Source organism: Furipterus horrens, unplaced genomic scaffold, assembly GCF_987537825.1.
Source record: "Furipterus horrens unplaced genomic scaffold, mFurHor1.1.pri manual_scaffold_7, whole genome shotgun sequence".
NCBI lineage: Eukaryota > Metazoa > Chordata > Mammalia > Chiroptera > Furipteridae > Furipterus > Furipterus horrens.
The window spans coordinates 17,751,751-17,774,441 of NW_028327177.1; the positions used below are offsets into that span (position 1 = coordinate 17,751,751).

Sequence of the window (22,691 nt, forward strand, 5' to 3'; positions counted from 1 at the left end):
CAGCTGACAGACTTATGGAAACTCCTCTGTCGGTAATTAACTGCTTTTCTCTTGCTGCGTTTAAGATTCTCTCTTTGTCTTTAACCTTTGGCATTTTAATTATGATATGTTTTGATACTGTGCTCTTTGCGTCCATCTGCTCTGGGATTCTCTGTGTTTCTTGGACTGACATGTCTATTTCCTTCACCATTTAGGGAAGTTTTCTTTCATAATTTTTTCAAACAAGTTTTCAATTACTTTCTCTTTTTCTTTTCCTTCCAGCACCCCTATAATGTGAATGTTGATACAGTTGACATTATCCCAGAGGTTTCTTACCTTATCCTTGTTTTTTATTTTTTTAATTCTTTTTTCTTCTTGCTGTTCTGATTGAATTTTTTAATCTTTCTTGTGTCCCAAATTGTTGATTTAATTCTCAGCTTCATCCACTTTACTGTTTATTCTCTGTAAGTTTTTTCTTTATTTCACTCAGTGTAACTTTTACTTCTGCCTGGTTTTTTTCAGACTTTTGGGATACCCAGTGGGTTCCTTAAGTATCCACATAACTAGTGTTTTACACCCTGCATCTGATAGATTGCTTATCTCCATTTTGTTTAGTTTTGTTCTGCTCTTTCATTGGGCCATAATTCTTTGTTGTCTCATTTTGGCAGCCTCCCTGTGTTTCTGTATATTAGGTAGAGCTGCTTTGACTCCCTGTCTTAGTATCATGGTCTAATGTAGAAAAGAGCACCTTTAAGCTGGATGGGGTGGAGCCTTAGGTAATTTGTAGGATGGGGCAACCCTGTGAACTAGATTGGAGTCTCAGATATGATATGGTAGCTCTGTGACTCTGTGTTGGATAGGGCTCAGAAAAGAGACAATGGCTGCTTCCTAGCCTCCGGAGTATTGTCTAAAAGGAATCCTTCCCCTGGCACTTGCTCTGTGGCTAGACACTGCAGTTTCTCCCTGTATGCCACTGGTGCCCTTCCACCTGCTCTCCTGGTGCCGGAGCCCAGAGGGAGTGAGACTTCCTAAGTCCTAAGTCTGTTGTGGACCCTTTAGGAGGAGATACCTGAGACTCCTGCAGTTTCTTTTGCCACCTCATCCCCCACTGGTTGTTACAGCTAGCAGTTACGGTGCCTTATCTTCCTGGCACCGGAACCTTGGGCTGGGTGGTCTGGTGTGGGCCTGGGATCTCTCACTCCTATGATAATCCTCCTGATTTTTATCCACTTCATGTGGGTGTGGGACCATTCCATCTCTGCCCTCCTATGCATCTGAATGAATGTGACTTCTTTAATTCTTTAGTCACCAGACTTCCATAGAACTTGGTTTTCTGATGATTCTGGGTGATAGTTATTTCATAGTTTACTTATAATTTTTGCTTGGTTGTGCAAGTAGGCAATTTGTAATTACCTATGCCTCTAATTTGACCAGAAGTTGTATTATATTTCTTACCAGAGGAGAAATTAAAAGGATAATGGGGTTGGAAAATCAAGAGTTACTTTACCAAGAGGTGCCTGATAACTCTTTAAATTTTATATAATTTCTAAAAAAAATTACAGAAAATTTAATAAAAAATGAAACAAATATTCCTATAAATTGATTAAGTGTGGGAATTGAGAAGAGGGCGGAACAAATCTAAAGCAAAAATGAAGATTAGTGAGCAATTCAGCATGGTAGAGGAGAGCTTACTGACTACAAAATGCTGTAATAAATAAACTGTCATTTCCATACTCAGAGATTGCCATCTGACTATAAAAAATTACTAATAACTTAGTATATTGGTACAAATTGATTATAGACTTACAAAGAATATGAAGATGATAGTGTGCCAATTTGATATTTTTCGATATAAAATTGTCAAAACATGTAGGGGGAAATTATGCTATATTAATTTATTATTTATGTTTCTAACTATTTTCTCAATCATTCAATATTTTAAAATATATTATGTACATTACTTTAAAACTTTAATAAACACTTATTGATTAATACCTGTGTACTCTGTACACAGTAAGCATTGGAAATTTAAAAAGATAATACCTGACAATTGCTCCTAATTCTATAATTCTAATCAAATAAATAAACATGTGTTAAGATATTTAGGTAAATATAAAAATACGAGGTTAGTGAAACATATAAATTATTTTACATAAACTGTGAGAACATGGCATTATGAGTTGCTTTCTATAAAAATGTATTATGTTCAGAATTCCAACTTCCTTCTTTTCACACTTAGCATCTGTCACTTCCTCCTCCTTCTTGTTTTATAATCCAACCTCACATTTAAAAAAATGTAATAAACTTAAAGATGTATAGTTATTCATTTAAAGTGACCCTGTCCATCTTTGTAGGATTGTTGTAATAGGTTTTTTAAAATTTTGTATATACAACATAAAGTCACATTAAATTTTAAGGAAATTATGAAAAAATAAGCACCTATACCATTTATGATTTTGTTTTCAGTATACTCCAGTTTCCACTGGTTATTATTTATCTCCTGCCTAAAGGACAAACATCTTTTGCATTTCTTATAGTGCAGATTTTCAGATGATAATTCCTTTCAGGTTTCATTTATTTGAAAAATGTCTTAAATTCACCCTCTAGAAAACGTTTTTGCTCAATATAAGTGGAATTGCTTTTCTTTTATCAATTCAAAATTATCTTTATTGTATACAAATGGTGAATTTTCCTAATCTTGTTCCTCTATTTGTAATGTGGATTTTGTCTGTAGAAGTTTACACATTTTTTTTTCTAACTCAAGTCTAGCATTTTGATAATGATTTTCCTAGCTCTGGTTCTTGTATTTTTTTCTGACCTTCTTAAAGATATAAGTACATACTTCATGTAAAATACTTAAGTCTCTGCCACTATTTTATCTATATTATTTTTATCTCAACTCACTACTTTTTCCTCCAGAACTATAATTGCGTTAATTTTAAACCACTTGACACTAGCCCAACAGATCACTGAAGTTTGGATGATTTTATTGCAACTCTTTTTCTCTGTGATTTTCACAATGGATAATTTATATTGATATGTCTTCAAAATAACTAATGTTTTTTTTTTTTTTTGTACTCTTCAATATGCTATCATGTCCCTCTAGTAGGCTCTAGAATATTCTTTGATTATTTTTTAGTTCTTATTTCTCTATTAATGTTCTCTATATCTTCACTTATTAGTATGGTATTATCTTCTCTTAATATATAAGATAGCTTTAGAACTTTTAAATAAAATAAAATTTTTAAGTAATAACTTTAAAAGCTTTTAAACAGCTTCAAAGATAGCTGTTTTAGAATCATTATTGCTAATTCCAATATCAGGCTGATCTTTTGTTAAATTCTGTTTTCTTCCTCTCCTATATTTTCTCTCCCTCTTCTTCTTCCTCACCTTCTTTTAACTCTGTCTCCTCTTCTTCATCTTCTTCAACAATGGATTGCATTTTCCTGCTTATTTAAATTTCAAGTAAATTTTGATGGATTGTTCAACACTGCGAATATATGTTTTAGAGACTTCGGATTGTTATGTTTCTCAGAAGAGTTCTGATTCTTGATTTAGAAGGGATTTGAATGATTTTTTATTACTTTAAACTTTGGTAATTTTTATTTTATACTTTGTGAATGGCAATTTATGGAACACTTAAAGTATTTGCCTAGCCCTGTAACATGGCAGGACTCAGCCCCCAAACTTTTTCTCCCTGGGGATCTTGTCAAAGTTTGGCCTTAATGTTTATCATGGTAAATCTAGAACCAATACTAGTTTACAGTGTGTGTTCACTCTCCCAAGGCTCCTAGTGTCTCAGCTGGTAGTTAGAGATATTAACAACAGGTTGATTGGAACTTGCTAACTCTGGAAAGACTACACTCTAATCAACCATTACACTGACTTTCCCTGATATTACTCAACCTCTACTTCCTCTGTTTCAGCAACAAAGCACAGAAAGGCTTTAGCTAGAAATGCATGGATGGTCTTAGTCTGTAAATCTACAGCATTGTCTTCAGCCATCAATTAATAGTGAAAATGCACTTGGATTCTTACACAACCCTTGCTACACAGTTCAATCATCCCGATGCTCTACTCCACAAATTCTGGAATAGAGATACAGTAGTCCCTCACTATATCGCGGTTCACTTATCGTGGCCTCACTGTATCGCAGGATTTAAAAAAAAATGTTATAGTTATTTATCGCGGATATTTTGCAATATCATGGGATTTTGCGGTACTGTATACATATGTTTTTAAAGTTACATAGGTTTAAGAGTGTAGAATAAATGTAGGGTTCCTACTTCGCGGGGGGGCCTGGAACGTAATACCCGCGATAAGTGAGGGAATACTGTATAGTATTTTTTTCCCTTTTTTCCTTGCAAAATTTGCCTTGTGAAAAATCTGGTATTGTCAAAATTGGGGTTGGAGGTAGGAAACACTTTATAACCTGGAGGTAGCACTATACATTTTTACATTTACTGAAGATAGTTTGGCTATGTCTATCTAAATTTAAGATCCAGTACTCCCATTTCTGAAACTGTATCTGAAGAATATTTCACACAAGTACACAAGGATATACACCCAAAGCTCTTCTCTACACTTTGTAACCACAAAGAATAAAGCCTCCAGAAGGAGATTTATTAAATATATCATTGTACAGACACACCATATGCCATGCAGCTATGTAGTCATTACAAAAAAATGTAGTAGAAGGACAGATGGGGATCCAGAAGAAAATCATAATATTCTGCAAAAATAAGTAAAATGACTCAGAAAAAATACTCATGGTATAAGTGACTCCATTTTTTAAAAAGTATACAATGCATAAAAATATGCATATGTGTGTTTGTGTGTGTTCCCTGAGGTGACCTGGAAGGAGAAACACTAAGTCAGTAACAATGACTAACCTTGTAAAGTGTAAGTAAATAAGGGGAGACTTTGTTTTAGCTTTAAAACTATTTACTTCTAACTTTTTGTGTTTGAAAAATGTACTTTATTATTATGAATAATGTGATGTCTATCAAACAAACTTAGATATCAATGAAAATGAACATGAAATGGAGACCACAGATAAGAATGCTTAAAAATGGTATTATTTCTAAGTTGCCTGTAGAGGTAAAACAGGAAAATAATTGGAAGTCATGAGTCAACAAGCCCTTGAAGAATTAGTGGACAAAGCTGAGCACGTTATTTTAGGACATATGTCCTTTTACTAAAACTGTCAGGATTATGAGGCTTGTGAATTTATAAAACAGCCCATAAATCAGTTTGTAGATGAAGGGATTCAGGCTTGCATTTAGTTATGAAGTTCAAACTGGAAGCTGTTCAGGCAGAAAACTAATAGAGATAGGTGATAACTAATTAACCTAAGGCTTCAACGTAATTGCTCCACAAGAAGCAATTTAAAAGGGACCTTTCTCTTTTTTTTCACTCTGAAAGTAATAAAATGCTTTATTTGACATTTGGTGAATGAGTAAAAATATATGTATACATAAATGTTGTGACTTTAAGAACTTCTACCTTACCCAACTTCTTAGTAAGTTTTTAAAAGGGCAAAAGAATCACAAGGCCTGTTGGTTTATGTCACACAGTAAATGTCCCAGGCTTCGGATGTTGCCATACATGGAGATAACTGAAGTAGATCTCTTACGTTACTATGGCTAGGAGGGTAGGGTTATACTGATGAACTCAGTGCCGAGCTGTAAGCCTCACCACCAGTCGGTATCGTCAGCCACTCCAAGCACACAGTTTGGCAGAGAAGTGGCTGGCTCCGCTAGCAGAAGAAAGGTGTTCCTGTGAAGGCAGTGTGGAAATAATGGTCAACCTTCCCAGTCAGCCTCTGTCTGCCACAGTCTGCAATTCTGGCTTCCTGTCTCCTCTGCCGGGTTTTGCAAACTTTTTGTTCTGTTTTGTTTTTCTTTTTTGAATTAAATTTATCGGCATGACAATGGTTAATGAGATTATATATGCTTCAAGTGTACAATTCTATAATACATCATCTGTTTATTGCATAGTGTGCCCACCACCCAAAGTCAAATCTCCTCTTCTTACCATATATTTGTCCCCTTTTCCTGTCTACTACCCCCGCCCCCCTTCCCTCTGGTCACCCACACACTGACGTCTGTGTCTATGAGTTTTCCTTTGTTTGCTCTTCTTGCTTATTTATTGGTTGCTTTCGGTTTTATATCCCACAGATGAGTGAAATCACATGGTTATTAACATTTTTTGTCTGACTTACTTCACTCAGCTTGGTATTCTCAAGATCATCCGTTTTGTTGCTAATGGCAGTATTTCATATTTTCTGATGGCTTGAGTAGTATTCCATTGTATAAATGTACCACATATCTTCTTTATCCGATCATCCGTCAAAGGACACTTTGGTTGTTTCCACGTCTTCATACTTTAAAAAAAAATCCATGCATATAATACATAAACTCATTTCTCCTCAGAGAGAGGAACCCCAAATTTCCTGCATTTCCTACATCTAGTTCCAAACACCGGTGCTTTAGGCAGTATGGCATCTTATTACCCAAACTAATTTCCTCTTCCCCAAGTTAGCTGGTTATTTCTGACTGACACCTTCATGGCACTTAAGCTTCATGTCTGACCATAAATGTGAAAATAGTATCCAAATGAAGAGTTCTCATCAGAACATTTGGAACCATGGCTTCTTTTAATCCAAGCTTTAACAGCATAGAGGCTAGTTTAGGTACATGCTGAGGACCATCTTCTCTGATCATTATATAAATCTTAGGGCTTTATATTAAACAGCATGACTATAGCATGTTAAATTCCCATAAGTCAGCCTCTCAAGAAACATGGTCAGTGTTTTAGCTATCTCCAAGAGATAAGCTCTCAATAATATTGACCTCCTATAGAACTACTATGGAAGTTTCTAGGATGGCTGCTGACAGCTGCCCAGAATCCAATTTGTGAAAACATTTTCTTCCCTACCTGTTTTCACCTGCTGCAGTGAAATTAGGATTGTGTCCATTTTGGGCCAACTTTTCTAGTTTACAACAGGGCAATGATATATATCACTATATATATATATATATATATATATACTAAAATAATAATTTATTTATGTTTTATTTTTCAATCATAGTTTACATTCAATATTATTTTGTATTTGTTTCAAGTGTACATTATAGTGCTTAGGCAATCATGTACTTCACAATGTGGTCCCCCAATATTATTGACTATGTTTCCCATGCTGTGCTTTAATTCCCTGGGAGTATTTTGTGACTACCAACTTGTAGTTCCTAATCCCTTCACCTTTTTCAGCAATGTTGTTTATGAGTACCTAAAATTAGATTGAAAACTACCTCAAGAAAGATATCAGATTCTAGAACTGTGTTTGCATGTCAAAGCATGTAATAGATTATTAATCAGACATGTGGAGGGTTTCACTTAATCTACTGGTTTGAAATGACTAAACACAGTATGTACGATAAATTACAAATATTCTCGTCTTTTTTCTAGTTATGTTTTATCTTTTAAAAATTAGATAACTTACATATCTCTAAAATGGTCATTTAGAAAATTATTGTTACGTGGGTACTGGGAAGCAATAATAGATCTCCTGGATTGTTTTTGTTTTATATAATGTTAATATCTGTTTCTTTTTTTTTTCTTTTTGTTGTTGCAGGGTTTATTTATACGTGTGGTGGAACTTTAAAAGGACTTAATGGCACTATAGAAAGCCCTGGTTTCCCATATGGATATCCAAACGGTGCAAACTGTACATGGGTAATAATAGCAGAAGAACGAAATAGAATACAAATTGTTTTTCAGTCATTTGCTCTAGAAGAAGAATATGACTACTTATCCTTATATGATGGACATCCTCATCCTGCAAACTTTAGAACAAGGTTAGTGTATTTTTAATGGAAGAATAGAGGGAAAATATTTTATGATAAAAGCAGTTTATCTTACAAAGGATGCTTAACATTTGCAGTGCAATTATAATAAAGTCATATACACCACCTATTATTCATTTGTAAATATATTACCCCATGAACAAATTAGCTCTATGTCTCTGACTTTATACTAGTATATCAATATCCCACAAAAGATAAATTAAATTGAATTATGAACCTCTTTAAAGTGGTTAAAGATATTATGTTTTTTAAAAATATTTATCTCAAGGCTTCATTCTTTATGGGCATAATTTTTGGGAAAGTGAATGCTTACATACCATGTAATGAGTTTTCAAGTGGTCTGTACCCAATTTTGATATACGACAATATGCAAAAATAAACACATTTAGAATAAATCATCACACAATAGTAAAATATATTGTTTTTAGATTAATGGTATGATTTATAAAATATAAATATCTGAATATCCTGGGACATTCACCTTTCTGTCCATACAAATGAAATTGTTTATGTTGAAGTTAGTTGATAGAACAGATGTGAAAAGTAGCTGACACCTTGCCTGGTATTTCAGTGGGTCTTCTGAATTTCATTTTGGCAAATTGAATATCTAAACATAAATATTTTTGCCATCTTACCAAAAATTTCTTCTACAGATAGATTAATTCTTACTCTCAAGCAAGTTCAAAGTGTCAGATATTACGTATTTCATTTAGTCTTAAACTTTTATCAATGTGTGTATATTTTTCTTTAACTATAGTAAGCTGTTTTTCAAACTTCCAATTCAAAATATTCTAAGCAGATAACCTATTAGAAATAAAAGCTCTTTTACATTCTTGGCTATACTTCTCGCTGGAATACCAGTTTAAAATGCTTGAATTGTTTCAAATCACGTGTCTATGCAAAGAAAAAGGTCACTAGAATGATTACAGGTGAGGTTCTGTTCTTCCATTTTTTTCCTATGATGCATTCAACACACAGTATTTATATATGTTTTTTCTTTCTTTACACTGTTTAGGTCTTTCAATATTCTTCCGATTCAAAAATATACAGTATGGCTGACCTGACAGTGTTATTTTGTCATTATTGCCAATATTAAAAAAGCAAGATGTTGTTTCTTAATGATAGTAAATAGAAGCACAGTGTGTGTGTGTGTGTGTGTGTGTGTGTGTGTGTGTGTGTGTGTACTTGCCTGCACTACTGGGTGTGTGAGTGGGTATTAGTGTCTGCCTTTATCTGTGCACACTTTTGGGTGTCTCAACAGTTTGCTCCTTTTTATTGCTGAGTAATATTTTGTTCCATGAATTGTTTATTTGTTTGTTCTCCTGTTAATGAATGCTTGAATTGTCTTACTCCAGGGGCTATTGTTAATAAATATACAATGGTCATTCATGTAGAACTATTTTTTATTTGTCTTGGATAACACCGAGTAGTGGAATTCTTGTGTTATTGAGTAAGTTTAGTAAATATAATGTGAAACTCCCAAACACGTTTCCAAAATAGTAGCTCCATTTTGTATTCTGCCATCATACTTTGAGAGTTCTCGACTGCACCACATCATTGTCAGCATTCGGGGTTGTCAATGTTTATTGTGTTTTTACTTCACATTTTGAATTTCTGTGAATATAAAAAACACTAAACACATTTTAAAATTGCTATTAAAATTTATTGATATATGTTATGAAATGTGTGTTCAAATATTTTTGTCTATTTTTTAATTGGGTAGTTTGATTTAATATTGAGATAAAGTGTCTTGGTGTAATCTTTATGTCATTTTTGACAAATATATACATTGTAAATGTTATTTTTTCCAATCTGTGATTTGTGTTTTACATTTTATTACACTATCTTTTGATAAGCTGAAGATTTAGGTTTTGACAAAGTTTAATCAATATTTTATTTGTTAGTGCTTTCTATGTAGTTTAATACACATTTGTTTATCCAAAGAGAAAAGATAGTTCCTGGATTTCTTCTGACGCTCTAGAATGTTAGCCTTTATATTTAGGTTGATGATTGGTTTTGAAATATACAAGAGTCTAGATTCATTTACTTCATATGGGTATTATAGTGAACAAGAATTAGGAAGGACTTGGCTTTAAGGAATTATAGAAATGACAACTCAAATTATATGTTCCAGCTGGCTGCTTCTGGACACAACTATAATTAAGAATATTTTAAGTAGTATTTTTTTAAATTACTATCTAATCAACTAAATTTTGCTAGAAAAGCTCTGACATCTATTTTAAAATTTTATTTCTATGATAAAATTAAAGCTTATCCCTTTACGGTATTTTTATTTTTTAAATTATATTTTGTTGATTATGTTATTAGAGTTGTCCAATATTCCCCCGTTGTCACCCTCCTCCCAGCACCCCTCACTCCCTCTGGCAAACCCCACACCATTATTCATGTCCATGGTACATGCATACAGGTTCTTTGCCTACTCCATTTTCTTTGTTATACTTTACAAACCCATGGATATTCTATAGCTACTTATTTGTTCTTCTTAATCCTCACACCTCTCACCCATTCCCCTGTACCCCCACATATCTGGCAACCATCAAAATATTCTCTGTATCCATGACTCTGTCTCTGTACTTCTTGTTTGCTTAGTTTGTTTTTTAGATTCAATTATTGATAGATACGTATTTATTGCCATTTTATTGTTCATAGTTTTGATCTTTATTTTCTTAAATAAGTCCCTTTAACATGTCATATAATAATGGTTTGGTGATGATGAACTCCTTTAGTTTGTTCTTGGCTGGGAAGTTCTTTATCTACCATTTGATTCTAAATAAAATTTGCTGGGTAAAACGACAGCAATCTTGGCTGTAGGTCCTTGCTTTTCATGACTTTGAATATTTCTTGCCTATCTCTCCCAGCCTGCAAAGTTTCTTTTGCCAAACCAGCTGACAGTCTTATGTGAATTCCCCTGTAGGTAACCAACTGATTTTCTCTTGATGCTTTTAACATTCTCTCTTTATCTCTAATCTTTGGCATTTTAATTATGATGTGTCTTGGAGTAGGCTTCTTTGCATCCATCTTGTCTGGGACTCTGTGCTTTCTGGACTTACATGTCTATCACCTTCACCAAATTAGAGAAGTTTTCTTTCATTATTTTTTTCAGAGAGATTTTCAATTTCTTGCTCTTTCTCTTCTCCTTTTGGCATCCCTATAATTTGAATGGTGGTACATTTGAAGCTGTCCCACAGGTTCCTTATCTTACCCTTGTTAATTTTTGGATTATTATTTTTTTCCATTGTGATTGGTTATTTTCTCCTTCCTTATGTTCCAAATCATTGATTTGATTCTAAGTTTCATCCACTCTATTGTTGATTCCCTATAAATTGTTTATTTCAATTAGTGTATGCTTCATTTTCTGACTGGATCATTGTTATGCTGTTGAGGTCCTCACTACGTTCCTTGAAAATCCTTATAACCAGTGTTTTGAACTCCATATCTGATAGATTGCTTATCTCAATTTTGTTTAGTTCTTTTTCATGAATGTTGACCTGTTCTTTCATTTGAGCCATATTAATTTGTCTCCTCATTTTGGCAGCCTCACTGTGTTTGTTTCTATGTTTTAGGTAGAGCTGCTATTACTCCCTGTCTTGGTAGTGTGACTAATGTAGTGGGTGTCCTGTAGGTCCAATAGCATAACTTCCCCTATCACCCATGCTGGGTACTCAAGGTGTTCCCTTCAGGTAGGTCGAGTACACTCTCCTGTTGTAGTTGAGCCTTGACTGTTGTTGATAGGTCAGTTGAGTGACTTACAGAAGCAGTCAACTTCAAGGACTGGCTGTGACCACTGACTGCCAATCTCCACCCTCTGTGGAGGAGCAGCTGTGGAGGGTCAGGGTGGTGGTGCTCCGACGTGGTCTATAGCTGTCCAATGTGTGTGCAGGCTTTGGGGTTTCCTGGGTGGTGCAGGCCAAGGTCAGCCCCAGACTGTGTTCAGCCTGGGTCCACCCTGCATGAGCTATAAAACAATTTGAGATGGCTGCTACTTGTGCTGAGTTGACGATTTTAAGGAAAAACCAAGCTGTGAATCTAATCTGGCTCATGCTTATGCTGGGCCTGCAGCCATTTAGTAAGAAGTACTGGGGCTGGGGGCTTGCTGAGGCTGTTGCTTATTTAAGAGGATTTAGGAAGTTGTGAAGCATGACTGTTAACAGCTTGGGTAGGCCAGTTAAGTTGGGGGGATTGTGTCTCAGGGGATCCCCATGGTGGCCAAACAGTTGATGGAGTCTCAGATATGGCACCCGCCTGCCAGCTCTGTAGTGCATAAGGGGGAAGGTTCAGAAAAGGGATGATGGACTATGCCTCCATTTTTGTCTGGGAGAAAGTTGTCCCCTAGCTCTCACCTTGTGCCAGGAACTTCACTTTAGATTCTCCCTGTATGCTACTGGTGCCTTTCATGTTGCCACCTCACCCCAGTGCTGGCTTCTTTTAGCAAGTGAGTCTGAGTAAGTCTGTGTGTGGGTTAAGAGGAACTACTTGGGACTCCAGAAGTTTCTTCCACCAACTTAATCCCCACTGGTTTTTGCAGCCAAAAGTTATGAGGACTTATCTTCCTGGCACTGGAACCCTGGGATGGGGGGCCTGGTGTGGGGCTGAGACTCTTTGCTCCCAAGATAACCCTCCTGAATTACATCCATCACACATGGATAGGGGACCAGACTGTTCTGCATCTCTGTCCCTCCTGTCAGTCTGGATGGAAGTGGTTTTTTAATTCCATAGTTGTCAGACTTTCATTCCACTCCATTTCTGATGGTTCTGAGTGATGGCTGCTTTATGTTTTAGTTACAATTTTGATATGCTTGTACAAGGAGATGGGCTGTGTTTACCTATGCTATCTTCTTCCTCTTTAGTTTTCTTACATTATGATTGCCCATAGTCTGTTTATACCTTCTTGGTCATAGTTATAAAATATACTTCATTACTGTAGCTAAACTCTGTGCTTTATTTGTTCTTTCATTATTTTTGAATATTAATTATTTCACCAGTTTGTTTACTCAGCACTGTGAAGGGCAGATATAAAAGATGTAATACATTCTGCCATAATATCTTGTTTATTTTATAAATTTGCTGGATTCTTGACATCACCATAGAATTCACAAGCCTGAGGGACATAATCAAGGAACAGTAATTAGAATGAATAAACAACAATCTGTAGCTTCAATTCCCACTTGTGTAATTGGTAGACCTTTTCTTCTTCAGAAAGTGTTGGCAGTGCTCCCATAAATGTACTTGAGCAGCCACTATAGTTGTCTTTTTACATAATTAATCTCGTCTCCTTTCTTTCCTCCACTGCTCCCTGAATTTCCCGTATCACGTCCTAATACCCATGGCAAAATCTCTCCTCATTCTAATTGCTGCTCCTTTTTACTGAAACACAGTGATCTGTCTCCTTTCCTGTAGGTAAAACTTTGTAGTAGAAAAAGGCTTTCCCACAACAATTATTAGAAAATACCTAAATGACTTGTTAGACAATAGAATTAAATGGCTGGAGAGTATACTTTGTGTCAGTGCACCCTAATGGTTTAACTCTTTCCATAGCCCCATTTCCATGCTGGCGGGCAGGTCTGACTGAGGGTGTTATAACTCAATCTGATTTGCTCTCTGAAGGCACCCCCCTTCAGAGTTAGAAAGAGTCCCTCTATCTTGATTATGCATGTTGCATCATAAAATGTTTGGGAAATGCAGAGGCTGTAAATGCCTGACCCACTGGCAGGAATGTTTTGTGTGTGTGTATAAATTTCATGTGATATTAACAATCATTTGCTCAATAAGAGAAACAATACCAGCTTGTTTGTTTTTTCTTATCTAGCTACGTATTAATGATTTCCATCTAATGACAATGTGAATTTTGCTTACTGTTATTCCACCTTGGTAATAGCCTTGTATATAATGTAAAGGTTCCATAAATCACAGGAATTGAGGGTAGAAATGAGTTTTTCTGTGGACAAAGTGACACAAAAGTAGGTTCATAGTTATGAGACCATAAAACACAGAGTTTAGTCTTATATTGTTATTCAGTAATTATTGTATTCTTTTCCATAAAATCAACTGTAAATCTATTTTTGCCCTACAATGTGTGTGACACTGCTCAGTGGATAAAAGGACTAAAAATGGATACAATATGTAAACTTGTCACAGCAGCAACCAATATATTAGTAGTATTTTTTAAAATATCTAAATAAATATCAACAACTCATTCGTGCATTTTTAAAAGTGTTTTCTAACTGAAAAAGTCAAATTATATCTAGGTGAGCAAGGATTGTTGGAAAATACTCAACCAAGTAGAAAAATAGTATTAATATAACTGCCTTCTCATCAGATATACTGGTATAGTAGTACTCACTGTTTAATGTGTCAATTATAGCTCCACATGAACTTCCTACATTCTCTTCACAGTCTTGAAAACATATTTTACACATGAAATATGTAACTATGTAACACACAATAGGTCTACCACTTAATGAGTGCAAATATTTGTTTCATCTCCATCCAATCCCTGGCCTTACTCTGACTTCTCACTAGTAACAAATATTCCTATAATATAGCTATCATTTCCTTTATTTTTTCAAGAAAAATATCTAGTTTAATCATAAATGAATGTATCAGTAAACAACATGAAGGTTAATGTGATTACTTATTGGTAAGTTTCATAAGATGTATATCATACCGTTATAGCTTTCTGGGACTCAGTTTTTTGATTCAACATAGTGTGTCAAAGAGTCATCCATAATGTGGCACATTACTGTACCTCATCTATTTTTATTTGATCTATGCATATATTGTATTTCAATTATGAATACAATATACATTATTAGTTTGTTTTTAAAAGATAATTATTTGTACTGTTTTCAGTTTTGCTTTCACAAAAATATAGCTATGAATAAATTTTTACATATTTTCCAGTAGAGAGTAAAAGAGAATCTATTAGCTTTCAGAGTACAATAGCTAATTCAGTATAAATAGAAAATGCAATTGTTCACATTTATTCAAATTTATGTAATGCCAATTTTTTTCCAAGTGGTCATATCTTTTTACAATACCACCACAATTTATGACGAATGATTTTTAATGTATAGTATCTTTTTGACAATCCACTGGGTTTTAAAGTGTTCTTATGGTTTGAACTTGTATTTTTCCAATTGCCATGAGGTTGGGCTTCTTTGTTTAGACTTTTTCCATAAAAAGTTGAAAAAAAAATTTACATGCAGTTTAAAAATATTTTATATACTTATGTGTAACTTAAGAATATAAATAAGGAACCCATTATATGTTAATGTAATTTACACAGTTTCATTTAAATAATCATATTTGCAAAACAAAAAATAAGGGGAAGTTTGGCACCTACAAATAATTTTTCAAATATCTTTAATGTCTGGCTTTATAGAAGCATGTTTGCTCCAGCAGTTACATCTACGGGAAGACATTATTTTGATTTGAAATAGTTGCTAAACTAACTTCACACAGCTATACAGTTGGAAAATGAGAGATTATTTAAATGACTCTTAGAAAATTGTGATTATTTTTCTTTGATACCATATCAAAATTTGACAAGCAATAATTTCTTAAAGGTTAGTGGTAGTGCAGAATCTGAAACCAAGTCAATATACTTCTCATACTGCTACATTAAAATCCATTGGTCACTGTTGTACTGTGATTTTTGTTTAATTAGTGATCCATTTTATTTACTTATTTATTTTTATTTTATTTTTAAATTTAATTTATTGGGATTATATTATTTAATAAAATTATATAGGTTTCAGGTATGCAATTCTATAATACATCATCTATACAGTGTGTTCACCATTCCAAGTCAAGTATCCTCTATCACCATTTATTCCTCCCTATTCCAATTTTTACTCCCTCCCACCCCCCTTCCCCTCTGGTAATGACCATGATGTTGTCTGTGTGCAGTTCTTTATTTTTTATTTTCTTAATGCCTTTATTTTTTTCACCCAGCCCCGCAACACCCCTCCCCTCTAACAGCTTTCAGTCTTTTCTCTATTTATGGGTCTGTTCTAAAGGGCCTTCTTTAAGAAAAACAAGAAGAAGAAGGAGGAAGAGGGGGAGGAGAAAAAGAAATAGAAGAAGAGGAGAAGGAGGAAGAAGAAAACTGAGGAACATAGTTCAAAGAATAAAATGGCAATAAATGTGTGTCTATCAATAATCACTTTAAATGTCAATAGCTTAAATGCTTTAATCAAAGACCTAGGGTAGCAGAATGGATCAGAAAATAAGAACCAACTATATGCTGTCTACAAGAAATTCACCTCAGCAAATAAAAATAAAGCTAGAGTAGCAAAACTTATATCTGACAAAATAGACTTTAAAACAAAGGCCATAGTAACAGACAAAGAAGGACACTATGTAATGATAAAGGGAGCAATCCAACAAGAGGATATAACCTTTGTAAACATTTATGCACTTAATATAGGAGTGCCTAAATATGTAAAGCAAATCTTGATGGATATAAAGGGAGGGATCAACAGTAATACAGTCATAGTTAGGTATTTTAACACCCTATTGACTTCAATGGATAGAGCTAGCAGACAGAAAATCAACAAGGACACAGCAGCCTTAAATGACACAGTAGATGAAATGGATTTAATTGATTTCTTCAGAGCATTTCAACCCAAAGGAGCAGAACAGTCATTCTTTTCAAGTGCACATGGAACATTTTCTGAGATAGACCATATGTAAGGACACAAAACAGGTTTCAATAAATTTAAGAAGGTTGAAACTATATCAAGCATCTTCTCTGAGCATAATGGTATGAAACTAGAAATCAGTCACCAAGATAAATAAATAAATAAATAAATAAATAAATACCTGAAAAACATACACAAAGTCATGGAGGCCAAATAACATATTACTAAATAATAAATAGGTTAACAATGGGATCAAGTAAGAAGTCAAAAGATACCTTGAAACAGATGAAAATGAGAGTACAACAACCCAAAATCTATGGGACACAATGAAAGCAATTCATAACAGTACAGTCCTATCTCAAGAAACAAGAAAAATCTTAAATAAACTATTTATGTTTATACTTAAAGGAACTTAAAAGAGAACAACCAACAAAGCCTAAAGTAAATAGAAGTAAAGAAATAATAAAGATAAGAATAGACATAAACAAAATAGAGTCTAAAATAACAATAAAAATATCAATGAATCCAAGATCTGGTTCTTTAAAAAGAGAAATAAGATTGACAAACCTTTAACCAGATTCATCAAGAAAAATGAAAGAGGAGAAGTAACAACTGACATCAAAGAAATACTTGTGACTTCTGGCCAAGATGGAGGCTTAGACAGACAGGCTCAGTCTCCCTCTACAACTAGAAAGGAATACAGCTACCTCAAAACAAAAGATAACCAGAAATTCCAGAATATAAAACTACATGGAAGCCCAACGTATGAAGTTATAAACCAGCGGTGCTCATCTGGAATGAGTAGGAGAGGCAAAATCGGAATCAGAATGGAAAGGTCAGGTGGTGCTGTTTGTGGTAGCTGCAGGGATAGTGGCAGGGGGAGCAATCCCATCTGCAGTCGAGCCCTGGCAGCTAGCAATCCCAATGCTGGGGAGGGCCGACCCCCCATTGCCTCAGACGGAGAGGCCCAGAGGGCGGGGGGACAGATCCTGGTCTTCCAGTGGAGAGTAACGGCAGGAATCCATCTTGGACCCCTGCCCCCACACAAAGCACCACAGCGCGGTCAAAAAGGTTGTGGGCCACCATCGGTTGCCAGGTAGTGACAAGTACACTACATGGGACTCTGCCCCATATAGCCTGCTCAGGAAGCAAAGCAAAACACAAATCTGTCAAAATGAAGCAGACAATGATTGAAATCCCAATGACGCAGCTCACCAGGCAGCAGATGAGGAACTTGACAGATGAACAAATAAGAAACCTTTCAGAGGCTCAGTTCAGAGCTATAGTTATAAGGTGGCTTACAGAATTAACAAAAGATTTGGAACAAGACAGGGAAGGAATAAAAGCTACTTATACTGAAATGGACGAAAACACATATGGGACAAGTGGTGAGGGAATAAAATCCAGAGATCAAATCAACAAACCGGAACATAGGGAAGGAACTAACAGTCAACCAGTGCAGAGAGAGGAAACAAAAAGTAAGGAAAGTGAGGAGAGGATCAGAAACCTCTGGGACAGCTATAAGACACTGAACATTCGGATTATAGGATTGCCAGAGGGCAAAGAAGAAGAACTAGAAATTGAAAAATTATGTGAAAAAATAATGAAGCAGAACTTCCCGAACTTGGGGAAGGAAATAAACTTACAGGTCCAGGTAACACAGAGAGTTTCAGAAAAACCGGACCCAGGGAGAACCATTCCAAGACACATTATAATCAAATTATCAAAAATTAAAGATAGAGAGAATCTTAAAAGCAACAAGAGAGAAGAAAAGAATCATGTACAAAGGGGTCCCAATTAGACTATCAGCTGACTTCTCAAGGGAGACCCTGCAGGCAAGAAGGGAGTGGCAAGAAATATTCAAAGTAATGAAAATCAAAAACCTACAACCACAAATACTCTATCCAGCAAAACTGTCATTCAGAATAGAAGAGCAGAGAAAGTGCTTCCAGGATAAAGCAAAACTGAAGGAGTTCATTAAATCCAAACCACTGTTATATGAGATGTTAAAGGGACTGGTTTAGAAGAAGGAGGATCAAAACTATGAACATTAAAATGAAACTGCATCACAAGAAACAACAACAGAAGCTAGGGAATTGAAACAAAGACAAACTAAATAGGCAATGAGAGTGGAAAAAGAACTATAGGTATGGGGAACATACTGGGGGGACGTCAGCAGGGAGGGAGAAGGAAGAGAGAGAGGGAGATGGTACAGGAATTAAGAAGCATAGTTGGAGGGAATGGAATAGACAGAGAGAGATTGAGAAGAACTATATGCACAACCAATGGACATGGACTAAAAGGGGGGGGACAACTGGAGGGAAGGGGGCCACCGGGTGGAGGGGAGCAGAGGGAAGGGAAATTGGGACAACTATAACAGCAAAACCAATAAAACATATTTAAAAAAAAAAAAGAAATACTTGTATTTTTCTGGATTAAAAAAAGAATGATCATGTTGGGTTCAGACTGAAAATAAAGTGTTTGATTTGGTATGTTAAGTTTTAAAAGCCTATTAGGTACAGGAGTAGTGATAACAAGTGGGCATTTGGATATACAAATCTGGAGCTGAGGGGAGAAAGAAGCAGAGTTAAAGCCATGGCTTTAGACGAGAACAGGCTGAGAAAGAAAAGATGTCTGAGGACTGAGCTATTGGTACATCAGGCATAGAGACCAAGGAGGTCAGGCATCCCCAGCAGAGGGGGATTGAAAGGCAGAGGCCAGGGAAGTAAGAGGAAACCAAGCGAGAAAAGTATCTTAGGAGTGAAGTGAAGAAAGTCAAAAGAGGTACAATGAAATGAAACATTTTACAGTCTTTTTTTTTAAAGAGTTTATTTATTAATTTTTAGAGAGAGGGGAAGGGAGGGAGGAAGAGAGGGAGAGAAACATCAATGTGTGGTTGCCTTTCATGCACCCCCAACTGGGGACCTTGTGTGTAACCCAGGCATGTGCCCTGACTGGGAATCGAACTGGTGACCCTTTAGTTCATAGGCCAGTGCTCAATTCACTGAGCCAAACCAGCCAGGGCTTTACAGTCATTTTATCTTGACAACATAGAGAATGATTTTTTAAAATGTTTTATATACAGTAAAATAATTTATAACAGTATAAGAACTAATTATAATTTGATTTTAACTAGTTTTCCAGTTTAAAATGTTTGGATCTGAAATATGGTTATTTAAAATAATAGATTTATTGTCTGAATGATTTAGCACTTGGCATTAAAATTTTTCATCTGATAACACTAAATTAGTTCATAAATCATGTCCAAATCCACTAATTAATTAGGTAGAGAAATGACTGTACATATGTCCTATGTCATTGTATTCTCATATTAATTATTCTCCATAATGTATTCCAATGAAGAAATATTATAATTTTATTCAACCTAAAATGACTAAAAAATGTTTACAAGGTGCTAAGCATTCATACGTTGTTTGTATGTGTGTATCATGAGAAGTTTTCAAGATGCTATGTCATTCACCAGTTGTATGCTGCATAGATAGATAGAAATATAGATAACAATGTCAAAGTGCAGTTGTGAACATTTATGAAAAAGTGACATTGGACATAGTGGTTATTACATCTTGTAAGAGTAGATATATTCTCTAATAATTTGGAAATTAAAATGTTGACTGTTAAGAACCAAAACTATTCTGAAAAATGTCACCCCTTTTCTACGTTTTAGAATGTCTAAGTTAAATCGCATAGTACTTTTATCATAACATCTTCAACCATTACCACCATAAAGCTATACTGAAAACTCTTTAATTACAGTGTTCTATTTTATATAGCATACAACGCTGTTTCTTACTACAATTTTTACTTATATAAATCCATCAAATTGATGAGTGGCACAGAATCACAAAACTTTCTTTATAATAATTTTGTGTTGATTAAAATTATAAGCTGTCTCCATCACTAGATCACATGGCAGAGACTGTAGATCACACACACACACACACACACACACACACACACACACTGTATCTATATGTAGGGACATTGAATGTGCAGTCATTTCTTTTTCAAGCAAATCCTTTAATGCCTGAACAAAAAGACAACAAAAGTCCATACTTTTCATATACATGTTTTTATATATATATATATATATATATATATATATATATTATATTAAACATATAAGTTTTGCTTGCTAAATCTGAGAGCTCATAATAACTTTCTGGGAAATAAAAGAGCCATTTTGAGTTAAATTCTTATTGATGTGTATTGCATAAATGGCTTAAACAAATAATTGTCAATATGGAAGAATGCAAAGTATACATTTGTAAACTCATGTTTTTTTTCTTAATGAATGTCAGGATTTGGGGAAGTGTGGTGGTCACCTGACACAGTTTTAGGTTGTGTACATTACTAGGGACACTTGTTCTCATCTTGTCTCTTTGTCTCTTCCTCCCTCAATCTCTGTCTCATACTCTTCCTCCTTTTCTTCCTCATCTTCCTAATTGAGAAGCTTTATCAATGACTGAGATGTAATAATTCTCTCATCTTTTTTTTCATTGTTTTGCTTTAAATTTACCATTAGTAAACTGCATATAATCAGTCTTTACTAATTTAAACCCAAAATAACCAAAAGTTCTAGGAATGCTAAATTGGAGGAAAGGAAAAAAATTTAGAAGAGAATGATAGCATATATTTGAAAAATTACTCTTGTTCAAATAATCCAAGTTTATTATAAGTATCAATAATTGGTACTACAAAGGAAGAAAATTCTGATAGATGTGTAAAAGAACTTCGTAATTCTCAGATTTGTCATCAGAAGTGGATAACAATAGTAATACTTTTGTAATGCTTTATAAACACCATTGTTCCAAGTGATATTCTTGTATTTACTTCTTTAAAAATTGACAAGAGCTTAAAGAGTAGGTTATACATATTTTCATTTACATTTTGACAATTAGAAAACAGAATGGGAGGGAAGTTAACCTGCCCAATGCCACAAAATAGTAAATGCCAACATTGAGATTTACTCTAGGTAATTCAATCAAAAGTTATCGCTTAATGTGTTTATTCTACTTATATTAGCACTGGGTAGGTTCACTATCAAATTATGGTAAAAATAATATTTAGCATGCACTAGGCACTGTGTTACATTTTTACAAGCAATACTCCATTCAATCCTCACAATATTACTATGGAATAATTTCTAATATTAAACTCATACTTGTTTTATTTGGATATAGCACTTAACCCAATACTGAAGTGATGATAAGCAGTAGAATATATCTTTTCCAATTGTATACCCAAGAATATAAGCTCATAGTCACTAACTTCAACTGCTTCTTAAAAAGCCCTGACTTTGGAAATAAGATGTTCATTAACAATTGCAGGTGTTTATGCAAGCTGGGGACACTATTAACTGGATTTCAATGTCTGACATTGATTAATTGTCCAACATAACATTCCTGCACTTCAAGTTTCCTCAGTGCTTAAACTAGACTGTCTTTGGAATTATAATAATTTATAGCTTTCAGAATAAATGGATCAATGAACTTAACAAAAAATAAGATTAGGAAGCAGCGACAGTAACTGCAGCAGAGAAGAAATTGAAAAGGTTGACTTTTGAAGAAAATGTCTAGTTATATTTTGTGTGGTTCCTGGATAAGATATTGATCTGTGATACAAAATTCCACATCACTGGGGAAAAAATGAGTTTTATATAGATGGATTGACTCCAGGTATAATGGGTTGAGGATAGTCTCAAGCATTTTTCTTTATTGGATAGAGATTTCTTAGCACTTGTCCATTCCTTAGGGTTCATACAAAAAGAGAGAAAAAAACTGTAATGCTTAAAGCAAAAAAGATTTAATGACAGTTCTGAATTTAAGGCTGGGCCATGAGTCTTAGGAAGAACCTGAACTAACTTTCAGGAAATAAGGAATTTTCAGAAATTGTGGAAATGCACCAGTGATGAGTTCAATTGTGTATAGCATCAAAACAATTGCAAAATAAGAATTTTGGTTAAGGCGATAGGAAAACCTCACCTTTAACACATATTGCAACCCATGATGCTGACACTTTCAATTTACATTCCAAATATTTTTAAAGCATGTTCTTTGGGAAAATCTAACAGAGAAACACCATTAACAGTTAGAGATATTCTGTCAAGTATAGTTCTAAGATTTAAAGGCACTTAATATGGTGGAAAGAGTAGAAAAGCGTG

The 22,691-nt window shown here is 34.6% G+C and overlaps 1 protein-coding gene across 3 annotated transcripts in view; it reads left to right on the forward strand.

Moving 5' to 3' along the window:
- The window catches only part of CSMD3 (CUB and Sushi multiple domains 3), a 908,638-nt gene that overhangs the window by 81,837 nt on the left and 804,110 nt on the right, over positions 1-22,691 (forward strand). For all 3 annotated transcript variants that reach the window (XM_090283433.1, XM_090283434.1, XM_090283435.1), the window contains exon 2: positions 7,616-7,838. In XM_090283433.1, the coding sequence (XP_090139559.1) occupies positions 7,616-7,838 (223 nt within the window). The remainder of the gene's footprint in view (positions 1-7,615; positions 7,839-22,691) is intronic.